Below are 17,445 nucleotides of genomic sequence, written 5' to 3'. Positions count from 1 at the left end.
AAATCTCTTGCGTACACAGGAAGCAGAACTGCTGGGTCTCAGGATGTGTACATCTTTAACTTTACCAGGTATTGACAAACTGTCATCTACAAAGTACAAGAGGTCCTGATGTTCTATAGTCTTAACTACACTTGGTTTTGTCGGACTCTGGTTTTTCTCAATGTGAAAAGTAAGAAAATATCTTATTGTGGTTTTAATTTGCCTTTCCCTGATTATTAGTGAGGTTGGACATCCTTTTCACGTTGAGACATTTATGTTTCCTCTTCTGCGTATTCTGGGCCTCATTTTCAGATTAGAGCCTCTCCACTAATCAAAAATCTCTGCCTCAAATATTCTAATGAAAGACTTTAGTGAAGCCTGGTTATCTGTAGTGTGCAGAAACCATTTTTAACCCTTTCTTTTCCAGAACACATAGTCTAACATGAAAAACAATGTCTTGGTGTACAGAGTATTCAGTGTAAGAGCAGCACTCTTCAATGTGTGTCTTTAATCTTCTATAACCTGCATTTTAAATGATCAGAATGCAGACGGAAGGCTCATATCTATGAAGTCTGATATCATGTGCATGTAATATTAGGGCACATTTTTCCAAGACTAAACCTAAAATTTTAAAAGCTGACCACACCTTCTGATTAACAAATCCTTAAAAATTGCAAGTAAATTCCTAAATGACCTTCAAAACAGATATGAACCCAAGGGGACAAAGCTGACACAAACTGAAAACCAATAAACCCTTCTACCACAACTAAATAACTCATGACAAGTGAGCGAGAGCGTGAAAATGTGCTGGAGTGAAGGGAGAGGGTCGGTGGGAATGCCAAATGCTACCACTATTCTGGAATCCACCACACAGCAGGCACTCTGTATATCAATTTCCTATTCTGTACAACGAGAGGGACAATAACCACCACACAGTCACTGTGAAAAGTAAACAAGATAACATACGATACCTGTATCTGATCTAATTCTATTTTATGGATGAGGGAAGGAAGCAGAGAGAGGTCAAGTACACTGTTCAAGGTCACAATAAATGATTCCAATGCCCCAGTCCTCCACACTGCACTGTCATAGTCACAGTACCTGTCTAATATGGGTCTCATGACTGTTAAAAAGTATTCACAGGAAGGAGATGACTAGAAGTATCTCAGAAGATAGGAAAAGTACTCAGACCTTAAAAAAAATTCAAACGGGCAGATGAGAGGTTACCTTAGCAACTTACTCATTTTCCTTTGTGCTGACAAATATACTTTAGACATTAGCCATCCAAAAAGGTAAAATAAACTCATTGCCAGCTTTAGAGAAACATGGCATTCGTGAAACCCAATCTGTTAACTAAGACCATTTAACAGAAATTCTCTTAGCAATTATTTTGATACCAACAACAACAGATTTGACCAACTACACTCTAGCCAGGAGAATTCAAGAGGGCAGATACTGGAAGGTTACCTACCTACTGCAGGTGCGTCATACTCATCACCAAGCAGAATTTCTGGTGCAGAATATGCAAGAGATCCACAGCTCGTAGTGAGCTTCTTCCCTGGTTGAAACTTGTTGCTGAAACCAAAGTCTGTCAACTTTACAAGACCCTGTTTTTCAAAGAAGACCACGTTCTCGGGTTTTAAGTCTCTGTGAACCACATGGAGTTTATGGCAATAAGATATGGCATGAACTATCTGAGCAAAGTACTTCTTGGCCAAGTCTTCATTAAGTCCCTCCTCGTGCTTCATTATGTAATCGAACATGTCTCCTCCATCCCCAAGTTCTAGAATAAGATATAGTTTGGTCTGGGTGTCAATGACTTCGTAAAGGCGTACAATGTTGGGATGCTGCACTAGTTTCATGCATCTCACTTCTTGGAAAAGATGACCAGTGGCTAGACTGTCCAATTTTGTCTTGTCAATAACTTTTACTGCCACTTTTTCACCTGTAAAGACATGCCTGGCAAGTTTAACCACTGCAAAATGACCTCGACCCAAGGTTTTATCCAGATCATACAATCCAGCAATCTTCCCATCATACCCTCGCTTGAATCCTGCCATGCTGGTCCAACGGAAGAAAAAATATTTAGACGGTTTAAAATGGATCTTCTCATATATCTGGTGAAAATAAGGAATTCATTTTCAATGTCGCCATGGACATCTACAAAAATAAGAGAAATAAAATTAAGTTTTCTGTGACTTTTCCTTTTATAGCTTCATTTTTCTCTAAATTTTAAGAGAAGCTTGAAATAAATATACTGAGACATAAAATGAGTCAGGGGCATTTATAACAACCTATTTACATATTTAGGATTTACTTTATAAAGGATGATAATTTAAATACCATTTCATTTTGCAAACTGATAAAAAGTTAGTTTGTTGAAACAATTTTTTGGTGATGTCAGAAATAAGAAAACTGGCAAGTTTGATAAGATGTGTTTTGGAAGAATATTTTCCAAAAGTAATTTCTATTACTGTCTTAAAAAAGAAGTCAGGGATTGACAAGAAAGGGAAAACACAAAGAATATACACTTGGACAGAAACCAACAACTTTTTCCTATTATTCCAAATTACCACTATTTCCTTTAAAATCTCTTCAATAAAGGCTTCTCTAACTCTCCCAGGTGGTATTACCTTGCCTTCTCTTCTCTGCATCTCCAAAGCACCATGGGACACCTCCATCCCAGGCGGTCTTATTCTATAGGTTTTTGTATACACCACCTTCATACTGAGACTGCAAGGTTCCTGAGGGGTCTATGGTTCTATCAATATTTTTTACTTCTACCCTCCCCTAATGCCAAGAACAGTGTTTTACATACAGCAGGTAATTAAAATTTTTTTAAATTTTGAAATGCAACTTTTTTTCAAAATGTTTACAAGGCAATGGTTTGCTCTTGCATCACTAGTGCCTCGAACAGTAAGTGGCACACAGTAGGTGCTTATTATTTGCTGACTGACTGATACTAACTCTTCGTGCTTATCAGTTATGCTTATCTTTATTACGGTTTTCCAACTCTCAAACAAAACCTCCTATGATCTGCTTACATTTCAAGAACAGACACGCATGCATTTAAACCATTTAACTGTTAAAGACCATTTGGCTTTAAAGACCTCATTTCATATGGAATTTAAAATTCTCATCCTTTATAGTGTAAACCTTAAAATATAGAAATAAGTTCTTATGAATGACCCTGACTCAGAAAAAATTTTTAATGTATATAATTATACAAATTAATACATCACTTTAAATCTCACAGACTGAACTCCCACTATTATTTTTTCTAACCAAAACTTAATAGAATTAAATAACAAAATCCAATGAAAAATACAGCCATCTCCCAAGACTAGTTCTTTCCTATTAGTGTACATTCATCCCTTCAGTGAAGCCTTTTCTAATGCTCCTGGTATATATACTTTCACATTTTCAGTTGCTTTTTGTTAAGAACAGTACTTACAGCATTTACTCCACTTTGGTGAAAATATCCCAAAAAACTAAATTGTACATAAAATAAGGTAGTTTTTCTTTTTAAGCACTAGCATTAAATATCTTTAAATCTCATTTTCGCTTAAAAGAACAGAAGAAAAGCTAACATTTACTGAAGACCTACTACATGCACTTGTACAAAATGAATCAAATTGGATTGTGTCATTGGATCTTAACAATCCTAAGATTGTTAAGTATTATTTCCATTTTATAGCCAAAAAACACTTGTGTTCCAGGTACATGTTAAAGCTACGGTTCAAACTGAATTCTTATTTCAAAGCATACACCTCTTATAAACATTTGGCCACTCTTAACAATATTATATTTAGGATAATAATATCTTAAGAGTTAAAATACTATAAAAGAGGCATAGTCATTCTCCCATGCAAACTGAAATGATCTGAATCACATATCTGGGGCCCCCTCAAGCTTTTCTGTAATTGTAAATTACCCTCAGAGTAATTCTGAGTGATTTGTTTTTTTAATTGTAAATTGCCCTCAGAGACAGGATTATTAGTCTCATTTTGGGGCACAAAAATAATGAGTAACTTGGCCTAGGCTATAGGGCCAGTGTGTAAAAGAGGTGGGATTTGAACCCAAGGCTATCTTGACACCAAAATCTGTGCTTTTAACCACTATGCTACACTGTTTCTGCATTAATTTCAGAAACAAAATCCTATTTCTATTAAGATTTTTTAAAATAAGAAACCCATACTATCTATGTACAGGGGCTGGAAAAAAAGCAAATTTCTTCTATACTATGTATTACCCTTGTCATCTGAGCTAATAATTTTTATAAGATTAACAGGAAAATCCAAGTGGAAAAGTCTTGCTTTATTTGGACAGTAGTTCCCCAAAAGAAAGTTTAATTCAGGCATGTCTAATTTTCAAATATAGAAACTCTAAGCTAACTCCAGAGGGCAGAAAACTATCTTTAAATCTTTAACTTCAATTAATTATAATGGCGGTAATTACTCTTAAAATTCTACCCAAGTCTATGTTTCTATTGTATGAGTTTGCAAATGCAACTTTCGCTTTCAAAGCAAACTTCTTCAGGCTGCCCCCAAGTTACCTAATATTTTTTTTCATCTATCACTTTAGTTTAGATGTATTCTACAGTGGCATATAAATCAGACTTTACAAGTAAATCTGAGAATCTGAGTTTGTCTGAATTTTAACTTAATTCATGTTTTTTACAGATTTTTTTTATTACAAAAGTAATAAATGAATATACAGATGAGGGAAAAAGTCTTTTTTCAGGGTCTTAAACACCCAGAGATAATCACTATTCACACACTGTCATTTCTCTTCCTAGTACTGTGTTAGCAAAAAGGCACAATGAAATAATTTTTAATCTACTAGCAAGTTCATAGGGAAGAATCTTATAGGGTCCTTTTTTAAAATTTTATTAATTTATTTTTGGCTGAGTTGGGTCTTTGTTGTTGTGCACAGGCTTTCTCTAGTTGTGGCGAGCGGGTGCTACTCTTCGTTGCGGTGTGCAGGCTTCTCATTGCAGTGGCTTCTCTTGTTGCAAAGCAAGGGCTCTAGGCGTGCGGGCTTCAGTAGTTGCGGGACGTGGGCTCAGTAGTTGTGGCTCACGGGCTCTAGAGCACAGGCTCAGTAGTTGTGGCACACGGGCTTAGTTGCTCCGCGGCATGTGGGATCTTCCCAGACCAGGGCTTGAGCCCGTGTCCCCTGCATTGGCAGGCGGATTCTTAACCACTGCACCACCAGGGAAGCCCTAGGGTCTCTTCTTAATGACAGACTACCCTGTAATGAAATGATGCTCTCACTGTCAAAGAATTTACTTTTTTTGGGTACTTTTCTGGGTACACATATCCCTTGCTCATTGCCTATGAAACTACAATTGTATACCTCAAAACAGGAAGTTACGTATAACTGAAAGTTGGGAGGAAAAATATCCTTGTTATTGAACATCTTTTTGAATACATTGTTTAACCCTCCTATCGAGTATCCTTGTTATTGAATCCCTGTTATTGAACATCTTTTTGAATACACTGTTTAACCCTCCTATCGAGTTAGCATAGGAAACAATTAAAATCATTTTTTGATCTTGGAGGATCTTGCAGTGCCTGAAAATCATTCTGAACACCAATGGAAAATGTTAAGATGTGGCTTATATAAAGCAAAGGTGACTCTGCACCAGCTCCAAGACATACCCTGCCAACTGCATACTGAATAATCCTTGTTATTACTGTGTTTCGTTAGGTGCTTCTTTCTCCTAAAAGAAAACACAAAAAAGATTTTAGTTTAGTTCTACTTAACTTTGCTTAAAGTTAAAATATAAACCCTCAGGCTGGATCCAGACGAACATATAAAAATGGTAAATTTGTCTTCCGTGACCCAGTCTCCCATTTTCTTTCTCTCCTTTATGAATTGCAACCCGTTCAAGGAATCTTTAATCAACAGGAATGTCACGGTGAACAGATACATGGAGACTCGTCCAGGTAGGCAGGTCAGAAGGATTACTGCACTGGAAGAAGGAGGAAATTATAATAACGAACAACAGTAAAGTCACCATTTTTAAATGCCTCTTGGGTAACGAGCACGAATCCGCATTGCACCGAATCCTCACTGCACCGAATCCTCACTAGGAGCCTGCAAGGTAGGTACAAGGAGGCTCAACCTGCCCTGTAAGCAGCAGTCTGCAGCTCCAAGCCTGCTCAGCCTGGCTTGGGAGCCCCACTTGCCTGCAGGATGCCCTCTGGCCTCATGAAACCCCCACTCCAACAGCCAAGGAGGGCAACCTTCCCAACACACCATCCTCTAGCAGGGCAGCAGAAATCAACACCAGCACCAGAGAACACACAACACCTTTGCACGGAGGCTTTCCATCTGATAGTAAAAAAGAAACTTTATGAACAAAGAGAACATGAAAGGATCACTGATATCTAAGTTCACGGCACAGTGAGGGAATACTGACTGACTGAGGCAGCCTTGCAGGCCTTTCCTCAACGCTGAAATATCAAACAAATAAAGTTCCAAACATTCAAACTACGCCAAGGCACTTTACACAATACACTACACAGGTGAGTTCGTCCAGGTAAGCATTAAACTCAAGCTCACAGGAGCTTGGGGAAAAGGGAGTACAAAGAGGTGGGGGAAAGCAAGAAAGGTAAAAGAAAGAAGGAAAGGTGGATGTGAAACCAAGTTTATTTCTGGGAATGAGGGGATGAAAAGAGATGGAGACACTGCTACCACACAGACGAGGCCGGCAAAGCCATGGGCACAGGCTCACTTCTAGTGAGACGTGAACCCTGGGATGCCTACCTGGTCCTTCAGCTCCAAGTGGGATACAGTAGCTCCTCCCATTACCCATGCCTGCTTCTCTTTTTCCAACAGCCAGTTTCACCCACAGTCTCTCTGGCCAAGCAGTGTGATGGTTCCGCATGGCTGAGGACTGGTTCTGAAGGCCAATGACTGGATCTGAATCCCAGCTCACCAGCCACAAGTCACTGGACCTGAGCAAAACCTGATCTCTCTGTACCATCAGTTTCCTCATTAGAAAATGTCAGTAGCAACAGCACCTCATAGATTGTGGTGAGGATTAAATGAATTAATAAAGGTAGAGATTAAAATAAAGCCTGGCACAGAGTAAGCATTCAGTAAATACTAGCTACCACCACCACTATTATTGTTATACTGATGGTAATCTCCCCATCCAAGCAGAAATTCTTTTAGTCTTCCACTCTACTTCAAGAGACTGAATTTACTGAGCTATCGTCTCTCTTCTGTTTTCAGAAATCTTCCACTGCTTAGTTTCCTAAAATGTATTAACTTGGAAATGGGTGCTGATAAAGAAACTAATCTCTAGTTGGGTATCAAAGTCTGATGATTTTTCAATAAAGCATCCCACAAAAATCTAAGTATTTGCTTTTCAAATGATACTAAGATGACATTCTATCAAGTCTATCCTTTTAAAAAGGACTAAATATTCCTTTATATTTTTCCTATCAAAGTAACATATTCTAATAGAAAATATGGAAAATACAGAATAGGAAGTAGAGAGAATAAAGAGGCATCCACAGTCCTACCACACAAGATCAGCACTATTAATATTTTGGTGGTTTTTCTGCAAATGTTTATATACAGCTTCTTTGTTTTATAAAGGTGTGATCATTCTATATATCACTTTATATCCTGTATTCTGCTTTTTTCACTTGACCTATTATTTTCCTTTTAGTATTTCTGCTTCAATTATGAAAGAAACATCTATACAGTGTAAGAAAAAAATACAATCAGAACATATATATTGGCAAAAAGAGAGGGAAGTTTTTTTAAATTATCCATCAGTCTATCCTCTGTGATTATCTCTGTTAACATTTCGGACACAGCCTTCCAAATTATTTTCTATGTATAATACATGCCAGACACAAAGGTTTTAATAAAATGGGATCACACACACATAAATTGGAGGGGTGGGGGGAGCAGTGTAACCATTTTCTAAGTACTTCTCTCCACAAAACAAGTAAAGCACCACAGATTAAAAACAGACAAACAAAAAACACCTATAATTTCATCTAGGATGACCTCTCTTCGGGTTTGAGCATATATTTTTTACACCTATGCTTCTTTACAAAGCTAAGATATTGTATATGAAGTCTCATGACTACTTTTTCCTCTACTATAGGATGAACATTTTTGCATGCACTAAGTTCTTCTAAATCACTATTTTTAATGACTGCATAGCTAAGATGACATCTTTTAAACCAGCAAAAGCACTAAATTAGGCCATTCTAAAGCAGTCTTCTTATTCAGCATGTGCTCACACATGCATATAGCTAGGCAGGACCTAAATGAAACAGGCCATCCAGGAGAGGGTGTTTATAATATGGAAATCCATGTTTGAGAAACAAGTACTAGTATGTGTTGCAAGAACACACCGAAGTTCTCCCAGTTTACTAAAGAGAACAGAAGCAACTGAGGCGTGCGGGTGTGGCTGGAGAAGAGGAAGGAAGTGTGGGCGGCCCTACACACATTTTGCAAGCTGCTGAAAACAGTTGTAAAACCAGCCTCTGTTAAACCTACTGTCAAGTCGGAATTTACCCTGTTATTCTTGTCAAAATTCACTTCTGGCTTTTCACTGACATCTTCACCACTGCAGTGTGGTCTGTATATCAAACAAAGGTCTCCAACTCACACCTCTCCCTAGGAGAGGTGAGGAAGAGCACACTGAGCAAAGGTGGCTCCGTGTGGATACTCACTGTCAACCAATCCATGGCATGAGAAAGCCGGTCACACAAAAAGGGCCATGTGTAAAAATCAGGCTACTTCTATAGCCTCTCTACACTTCGGGATATTACAAATTCCCCCCCAAACCAGACCACGAATATTCAAATACACAAAAACCTCCCAAACAAATTACATGCTTGAAAAAGAGTATCTGTGCCAATACTCTCCCTCCAATACATACAGCTAAAAGATGAGTTTTTATAAAGCCACGCTAAAACTGCATTTAAGCTTCTTATACATGGAAATTAGCTGGTATCTTTTACAAACACCAAAAAAATGAACACTGTTACTCTTACTTAGGGGAAATATCGGACTCAACGTATGTTTAGAGAAAAGCCAACTTAAGTGAAGGAACTAACACACTCTCCATGAAAATTACTGCCCTGATCTAACTGCTAAAATTTCAAAGATACCTATAACAAAAATGGTATAGGCTGGAAAGAAGACAGTAGACTCAATCCTCCAGGAACATCAACAACCTCCAGATCAAGCTTATTTTTAAACACAACCCCAGTGGCAGTCACCACTGCTGCTCCTTTCATCCAAAGTAAACAACATTCCACATTTCTAGAACAGCACTCCTCCTCCTGGGTGTTAACAATATAAGCTATAAATCAAAGATGAAGAAACCAGGGAATTCCCTGGTGGTCCAGTGGTTAGGACTCTGCACTTCCACCGCAGGGGGCGCGGGTTTGATCCCTGGTCGCAGAACTAAGAACCCACATGCAGTGGGGCACAGCCAAAAAATAAATTAAAAAAAAAAAAAAAAAAGAAGAAACCACAAACAGGTCAACACGTCCCAAGTTACGGAAGAATCCACAGTTCTTCACTGGATTGGCTGAATATTACTATGTGGGTATCAGGTAGTATCAGTCTGTAGCCACTGAATGGAATCAAGATGGAAACTACAAATTAGAAGATTTCAGTCAACCATTTATTGAGAAATGTCCCAATAGACAAAAATGTACCTCCAAATGTCTAATAAAGTATTTTTCAAGGGAAGGTAACTGCCTATTGAAGTATTTTCTGCAAGTTTTCTTCGAGGTAGTCAATTTTAATGGACTCAGGGCCACTGAGGTAACCAGGAATGCCAGGCTGAAAAGCCTGCTCCAGTCTCTTGAGGCAGTGACTCAATTGCCAACACAGATCTATCACTTAAAGTGCTGGTTTAAGTAATCTTTATTTCCTCTAAGTAAACAAGCTATATTCCGGGACACATCAAGGAATTTTTGAATGAATTCAGGAGTCAGGCAATCCATTAACTGATGGAAAGCAGCAGTTAGTATTTGTAGAAAAAAAAATCCAAGCCACAAAACCTGGAGCAGCAGCACAGATAATAAGTTCAAATTCCTAAACAGAACTGCCTCTCATTAAAGTGACGAAAAATGTTAATAAGCAGGCTTCCCTGCTGGCGCGGTGGTTGAGAGTCCGCCTGCCGATGCAGGGGAGTGGGTTCGTGCCCCGGTCCGGGAAGATCCCACATGCCGCGGAGTGGCTGGGCCCATGAGCCATGGCCGCTGAGCCTGCGTGTCTGGAGCCTGTGCTCCGCAATGGGACAGGCCACAACAGTGAGAGGCCCGCGTACCACAAAAAAAAAAAAAAAAAAAAAGTTAATAAGCATGTCACCATTTCTACCTGACGGTAAAGTGAGATTTAAAAAATTAGTATGGTGACAGCCCTGGTATAAAGTGCCCACATAATAAATAATGACCTAAGCACAAGTTGGTATGTAGAAATTACTCCAAAATAAATAAAGCCAACCCACAATTACTCCTTTGCCAGGAAAACAGAATATAAATTGGAAGTTATGGAGAATTTAAAAACTTAATAATCTAAATCTCTCTTCCAAAGCTTTTATTAATACTGTCAAAACTCATGTTAACTCCCTATCGTCTTTTCATCCCTCGCACTGATATTGTGACAAAGATGGTCATGAAAAAGTGGTCAAAAAAGAATGCTGGAAAAGAAGAAAAATAAATTGATCCATTAACAAAAATACTGGCACCTAACGTTTCACTGACTTTGACTTAAAAGGCAGAATCATTCGGGGATTCTCTCACACTATTGGGACTGCAAATTACCTTTCTGAAAAGCAATTTGGCAATACCTGTAACAAGAGCCTTAAAATAATTAATATCCTCGATTTAATAATCTTACTACTAGATTTATGTCTTAAAGAAATAAAGACATGAACAAATATTTATATTCAACAATGTTCAGTGATATTCATATATGAGAGAAAAAAAAATCAGGGACTTTCCTGGCTGTCCAGTGGTTAAGACTCCGCGCCCCTACTGCAGGGGGTATGGGTTCGAATCCTGGTCAGGGAACTAAAACCCCACATGCCACACGGTGTGGCCAAAAAAAAAAAAAAAAAGTATATCTATCTATCTCAGAAATAACCGAAAGGTCTACAGTAAGGAAATGGTATACCCAACATTAACACTATGCTGCTATATTTTTAAGCTATTTGATCTCATGGGAAATTGTCACAATAAAACATTAAGTAAAAAAATTCACATACCAAATTTCATGGCCATAGGATCCCAATTTCTTTAAAAGCATATAATTTGTCTGCATATATACTAAAAATACCAAAATGTTAATTGGTAAAATTGTAGTTTTCTGGGGCTTCCCTGGTGGCGCAGTGGTTGAGAGTCTGCCTGCCGATGCAGGGGACACGGGTTCGTGCCCCAGTCCGGGAAGATCCCACATGCCGCAGAGCGGCTGGGCCCGTGAGCCATGGCCGCTGAGCCTGCGCGTCCGGAGCCCGTGCTCCGCAACGGGAGAGGCCGCAACAGTGAGAGGCCCGTGTACCGCAAAAAAAAAAAAATTGTATTTCTTTCTCTTTATGCTTTTCTGTTCTTTTCAAATTTTTCACAGCAGATGTGTGCTACCTTTTAATCTAGGAAAGGCAGACGTTATTAAAATTTTGAATTTCTGTACATAATTATTCATTCAATTCACTTTTCCATTGAGATTTATAAAGTAAACCAATTTCCCTGAAAATATACATACATATTTATGTAATCTTAACAAACAAGACATATTCAATGAAATATTCTACCACCCTTGAGGGACAAAGTATGCAATTTCTTCAGGCTGAGGAAGGAACAGGAACAGAGTCTGTTTTTATTAGCAAACATTTGAGCCCTAATTGTGTAGAACACAACACAGTCCCTGTCCTTTAGAATCTTACAAATAAGTTATCTACATATAAAAAGACAATCAATTATACAAGTTAACGTCAGTGAGCTCCATCAAAGAAAGAGCAGAGGATACCAAAGGCAGGATCCCCAAGGACGGGGCAACCCACAGATCAGGCCTTAGCCTTCACCAGGAGCAGTGGGACACCATTCCTGACAGTGGGGGAAACGGGTAGCAGAGAAGTGCGTATGGCTTCCGAAAGGAGAACGCCAATGTGCGTGAAGTTAGGCCGTGGCGTAGAAGTGAGATACGTTTAATAGGGTTAGGAAGACTGATCTTGAAAACTACCTGGTGGCTCACCATTTAGGGAACTGTGATGAACTCTTAGCTTCTCAAAATCAATGGAAAACTTGCTAGACTAAATAATTCACCACATATCTATCTTTGAATGATACTTAAGGTTAATTCAAGTGCCATTAAAGAGTTAAAAATGCACAGGAGCTTCACATCACAGAGCTGATATGAGGCCTCAAAAGAAGAGAAAAACTCTAGGTTTTAAGATGCGAGCGACATAAGAATAAGGTCATTAGAAAATTTAAACCAACTTAAAAACACTTCACTTTAAAGTTCCATAAACACCAATTTTTGTCTTGACTTACTAGATCTCTCTCACTATTACCCATACTACTTTCCTAAAAATCTATTACTAACCTAAATACGTTTATATAGAAATGAGTCTTATAGCAAAACTACAGTTGGCCTTTCTTTTCATTGTCTCTTTTCAAGTTTTAAAAATGTCTTCTACTGCCACAACTGCCCACTGTTTTGTTTTAATGCAGGTTTCAAAAAGAGTAAACAATTCAACTACTGGGAATCTATGTATGCACTGGATTCTTTACATGTTATATAATTTATTCCTCACGACCAAGAATACAATGGAAGTATAATACCCATTTAACAGACGAGAAAGCAGGGTCAAATAGGATAAGGACTTCCTATGCCCCAGTCCTATGCCCAAGTAAGAGTTGCCTAAATGACTCCTGGGCCCTGCATTTTTTCCTGAAATAATACAATGCCTCCCCCTTTGATGTAGGCCTTTCTAATTCCCTGGGAAACAACAGCACTAAAATAAATCTATTTTGACATTTCTGTTTTTCCTCCAATTCTGACATGCCATGTGAGTTACCTGACCCAGCAATCAACTAAAAAGAGGAAATGCCCTAATGCCACCAAACTGCCAAAGACTTACCTAATAAACATTATTAATTAATAATTCCAGGGACTTCCCTGGTGGTCCAGTGGCAAAGACTCCACACTCCCAATGCAGGGGGCGCGGGTTCAATCCCTGGTCAGGGAACTAGATCCCATATGCTGCAACTAAAGATCCCACATGCTGCAACTGAGACCCAGCACAGCCAAATAAATAAATAAATATTAAAAAAAGATTCACATAACTTGTAACAGAAAGTTTTGCACAGTAAAACATTTTTTAAAGTTAAATAAATAATTCCATTAAAAACTTTTTGAAATGTTTAGAAACTGCTCTTTGAGAAAGGAAATTGCAGGCAAATAACCATTCAAAAGACAGACAGGTAATTATTGGTCATCTAAAAATTGAATGGCACCTTGAAAATAACTTCACCTTTAGAGTTTGCATACAATTTTGTTATGGCAAGAGTCCTCCCCAGTGGCACAGAATAGCCAACACCAAGCAAGTAATTTAAGTACAATTTAGGAAGATTCTATTTTCTACTTCTAAAAAGTTGGGACTGGGCTTCCCTGGTGGCACAGTGGTTGAGAGTCCGTCTGCCGATGCAGGGGACACGGGTTCGTGCCCCAGTCCGGGAAGATCCCACATGCCACGGAGCGGCTGGGCCCGTGAGCCATGGCCGCTGAGCCTGCGCATCCGGAGCCTGTGCTCTGCAACAGGAGAGGGCACAGCAGTGAGAGGCCCACGTACTGAAAAAAAAAAAAAAAAAAATTGGGACTTCCCTGGTGGCACGGTGGTTAAGAATCCACCTGCCAATGCAGGGGACACAGGTTCGAGACCTGGTCCGGGAAGATCCCACATGCCGCGGAGCAACTAAGCCTGTGCACCACAACTACTGAGCCTTGCTCTAGAGCCCGCGAGCCACAACTACTGAGCCCGTGTGCCGCAACTACTGAAGCCTGTGTACCTAGAGCCCGTGCTCCACAACAAGAGAAGCCACCGCAGTGAGAAGCCCACACACTGCAACGAAGAGTAGCCCCTGCTCGCCGCAACTAGAGAAAGCCCGCGCACAGCAACGAAGACCCAAAGCAGCCAAAAATAAATGAATTTATTTTAAAAAAAAATTTATCCTTACCAAAGCTGCAATTTTAATGTACTTTTGCATATTACATTCTCTCCATTTGTTTCTGAAAAAGCATTTTTCACAAGAGGATTAGCAAATGCTCACAGGAGAACAAAGCATAAAATCAAGCCTTGAAACTGTAGATTGAATATTCTCATTCTAAATGTCTTCTGTAGTACTCATAATGCTTTATACCAATAAAGAGAGAACTGTTTAACCTGTAGTTAAACAGTGAGAGGCCCACGTACCACAAAAAAAAAAAAAAAAGAGAGAAAGAAAGAGTACCACAGGACATGGAGCCCAACAAATTACTCAACTTCTGCCAACAGGCATGTCTTTTTCTATAAAACAAAGATAATCACCACCTTGGACAGTTATTATGAAATCAAAAGGCGATAATACATATTAGCAAGTTGTAAGTGGGATCAAAATCACCCCAGGATTTTTTCCCCAACTTTTCACAAATGGCTTCCGTCTCAGGAGAGTCTTATATTTTAGAGGGGTTGTATACTTACCTCCTCATCTTAGTTTGATATCGGCACCCTCACCCCTTATTGGCCCAAGAAACTGCCCCTAAATGCCTGTACTGGATATAATAGGAAGGCCGCTGCCCCACATTATTTACACCTCTCAAAGGGACAAGGAGGTTGGAAGAGGTGTTCTTTCCCCTAAATCTGCCTTCAGGAGTTCACAGGAGGCATCTCAGAGAAATTAATTTTTTTGTTTGAGCTAAGAACTGAAATTGGCCATGGTGGGAAAGAGGCCTTAGTGTGATTGGGACAGCAATCCATGCAGAGCAGAGTGTAAGAGACAAGGTTAGACAGGTAGGTAAGGGCCAGATACCCAAAGGTCCTTGTATCCTATGCACAACAGTTGACATTCCTCACATCTGGCTAGCCCTTAACCATGCTTCAGGGCCCAGCGTAAAGGTCACCTTCCTGACCATAGCCTCTCCCTCCCCTCCCACACTCCTGCACACCAGCTCCCCACGCTCTCTTTCAGCACCAGGCCCTTTTCCATTATGGCCCTTATCACAATTGTGGTTATATAATTATTTGTGTGATTATGTGATTAATAATCTGTGTCCCCCACTAGACTACATGATAAATTCAGCCCGTGTAAGACGCACGTCTGTTTTATTCAGCTCTCCATCCCAGGGCCCGCCAAGTATAGCATCTGCCCAAACTATACAGGTATACTTTATTAAATGAACAAATGAAAGCTGGCACTAAGAAGCCAAGGAAGAATCCTGAGCAGGGGAACGGCAATCAGAGATGACAGTTAAACCACTCTGGCAGCAAAGTGAACATCAGATTGGAAGGGCAAGACTAGAGCTTGGACACAGGTAAGGAGACTAGTGAAAATATCTCCAGATAAATGATTAAAGACTTAAAAATGAGGGCAGCCTGTACCTGGGCGGTGATGGCGAGGATGTAATGGGAGGAGGCACGTTTAGCAAGTAGAATCCAGGAACTCAATGCACAGGGGGCAAAGCAAAGAGGGCAATCTAGAATGAATAGTGGAGAGTGGTAGCAGGTGGGGTCACTTACTGAGACAGGGAATTCAGGACAGGAACAAACACTTCTTGAGCATCTACTGCATGGCAGTGTAGAGTGGAAGATTCGCTTCTAGCTCTGGAATTCTATGAATGAAGAGCAATTTCAATCCAACTCATTTGGATAAAATGGGTATGGTGTCCACTAATGGGCAACAAACTAAAGTTCAGATTTTTAAAGTTTCTTCGCCAGGACACCTCTTGGGTACACTGACTATGTGTGAAGCATTACACTGGTCTGGGGATACAGAAATCAAAGAAGGGGTCTCTGGCTCCAAGGAGCTGACAGTCTTCTGGATTTGAGAAAGGTAACTGCACGTCAACAACTGAGAAACCGAGGCCCACTGAGGCTACGATTTGACCAGTTACATGTCCTGTAACCTACATTTCTGGAGCACTGATTTCATAATCAACATCACATTTCAGGCCAACATGTAGCTGAGGGGTTATGTGTTTAGATAGTCAGACAGACACCCCTCCCCCCAATCTTGCTGGGAGCCTGGAGACACTCCAGAACTTAAAACATCATGGTGCATGGGCAGCCAATGCCCTCCAACTCTGAAGTAACTGCTGTCGTCACAGGGCAGCAGTCTGGGGAATAGGACACAACAAGGAAGGAGAGAGAGAAAGGCCTTCTTTGTCAGGAAAGAGCCTACCTGAGCAGAGGCCAAACGCTGGAGGTGCCAAAGCAGAATCTCAGGAGGCTCTGGAAGTAACAGCAGAGAAATAAATGTTCAGGAAAGATAGAGCAGGAGTCCTCTTTAGTCAGGTTCCTCCCCTACCACCAGCAAGAAATGGTTTCCCACAGGATCTAAGGCCTCAACCCAAAGCAGATACACGGAAAAACAAGATAAGGAAATAATCCGCAGTGTGAACAATGCAGCTCCAGATCATCCAGAACAGACAACACACTTCCAGTGCTCGCTTGTGAGGCCATCAAGTCCGAGAGGTTGTACACCGCCTCTTCCCAAACGAAAACAAAATAAAACATGTCCCCCTCCATCCCCAAAGGTACTGCCCCATTCCTCCCCCCTCCTTTCCATAGTCTTAAAAAAATCAAAAACAGCTGCACCCTGTCTCTACCTCCTCAACTCCCTTTCACCCACTTGGATCTAAGTTCTTCCTCCACCACCTGACCTTGTCTTTTCACCCTCCCTGAACCCTTGGAGCCCTTTCCCCTTTTCTCTGCCGGGGAACTCTACCCATCCTTCAAGACTGGTTCAACCATCATCTTCTCTGTGAAGCATTCCCAAGTCAGATGGTTCCTTGCCCAGGGGTCTTGCCTATGTCTCACCACAGCATTTGATCCTACTGTTATTGTTTACCTTGGTGTAAATATAATTTATAATAGCTTGGGACTTCCCTGGTGGCGCGGTGGTTAAGATTCCGCCTGCCAATGCAGGGGACACGGGTTCGAGCCCTGATCCGGGAAGATCCCACATGCCGCGGAGCAACTAAGCCCGTGCGCCACAACTACTGAGTCTGCACTCTAGAGCCTGTGAGTCACAACTACTGAGCCCGCGTGCCACAACTACTGAAGCCTGCACGCCTAGAGCCCGTGCTCCGCAACAAGAGAAGCCACTGCAGTGAGAAGTCCGCGCACCGCAACAGTCTCCAATCACTGCAACGAAGACCCAATGCAGCCAAAAATAAATAAATAAGTAAATAAATAAAACAAAAAATACAATAGCCTGT

At 40.4% G+C, this 17,445-nt stretch overlaps 1 protein-coding gene across 1 annotated transcript in view; it reads right to left on the bottom strand.

Moving 5' to 3' along the window:
- The window catches only part of SNRK (SNF related kinase), a 61,504-nt gene that overhangs the window by 41,535 nt on the left and 2,524 nt on the right, over window positions 1-17,445 (bottom strand). Inside the window, exons 2-3 of the mRNA XM_065885509.1 lie at window positions 5,643-5,704; window positions 1,451-2,139 (exon numbers count right to left, since the gene is read on the bottom strand). Coding sequence (XP_065741581.1) covers window positions 1,451-2,039 — 589 coding nt within the window. The 5' untranslated portion in view covers window positions 2,040-2,139; window positions 5,643-5,704. The remainder of the gene's footprint in view (window positions 1-1,450; window positions 2,140-5,642; window positions 5,705-17,445) is intronic.

This window comes from Phocoena phocoena, chromosome 10, assembly GCF_963924675.1.
Source record: "Phocoena phocoena chromosome 10, mPhoPho1.1, whole genome shotgun sequence".
Classification (NCBI taxonomy): domain Eukaryota; kingdom Metazoa; phylum Chordata; class Mammalia; order Artiodactyla; family Phocoenidae; genus Phocoena; species Phocoena phocoena.
Note: the sequence above shows the minus strand (reverse complement) of the source record. Positions and strands in the feature narration are given on the sequence as shown.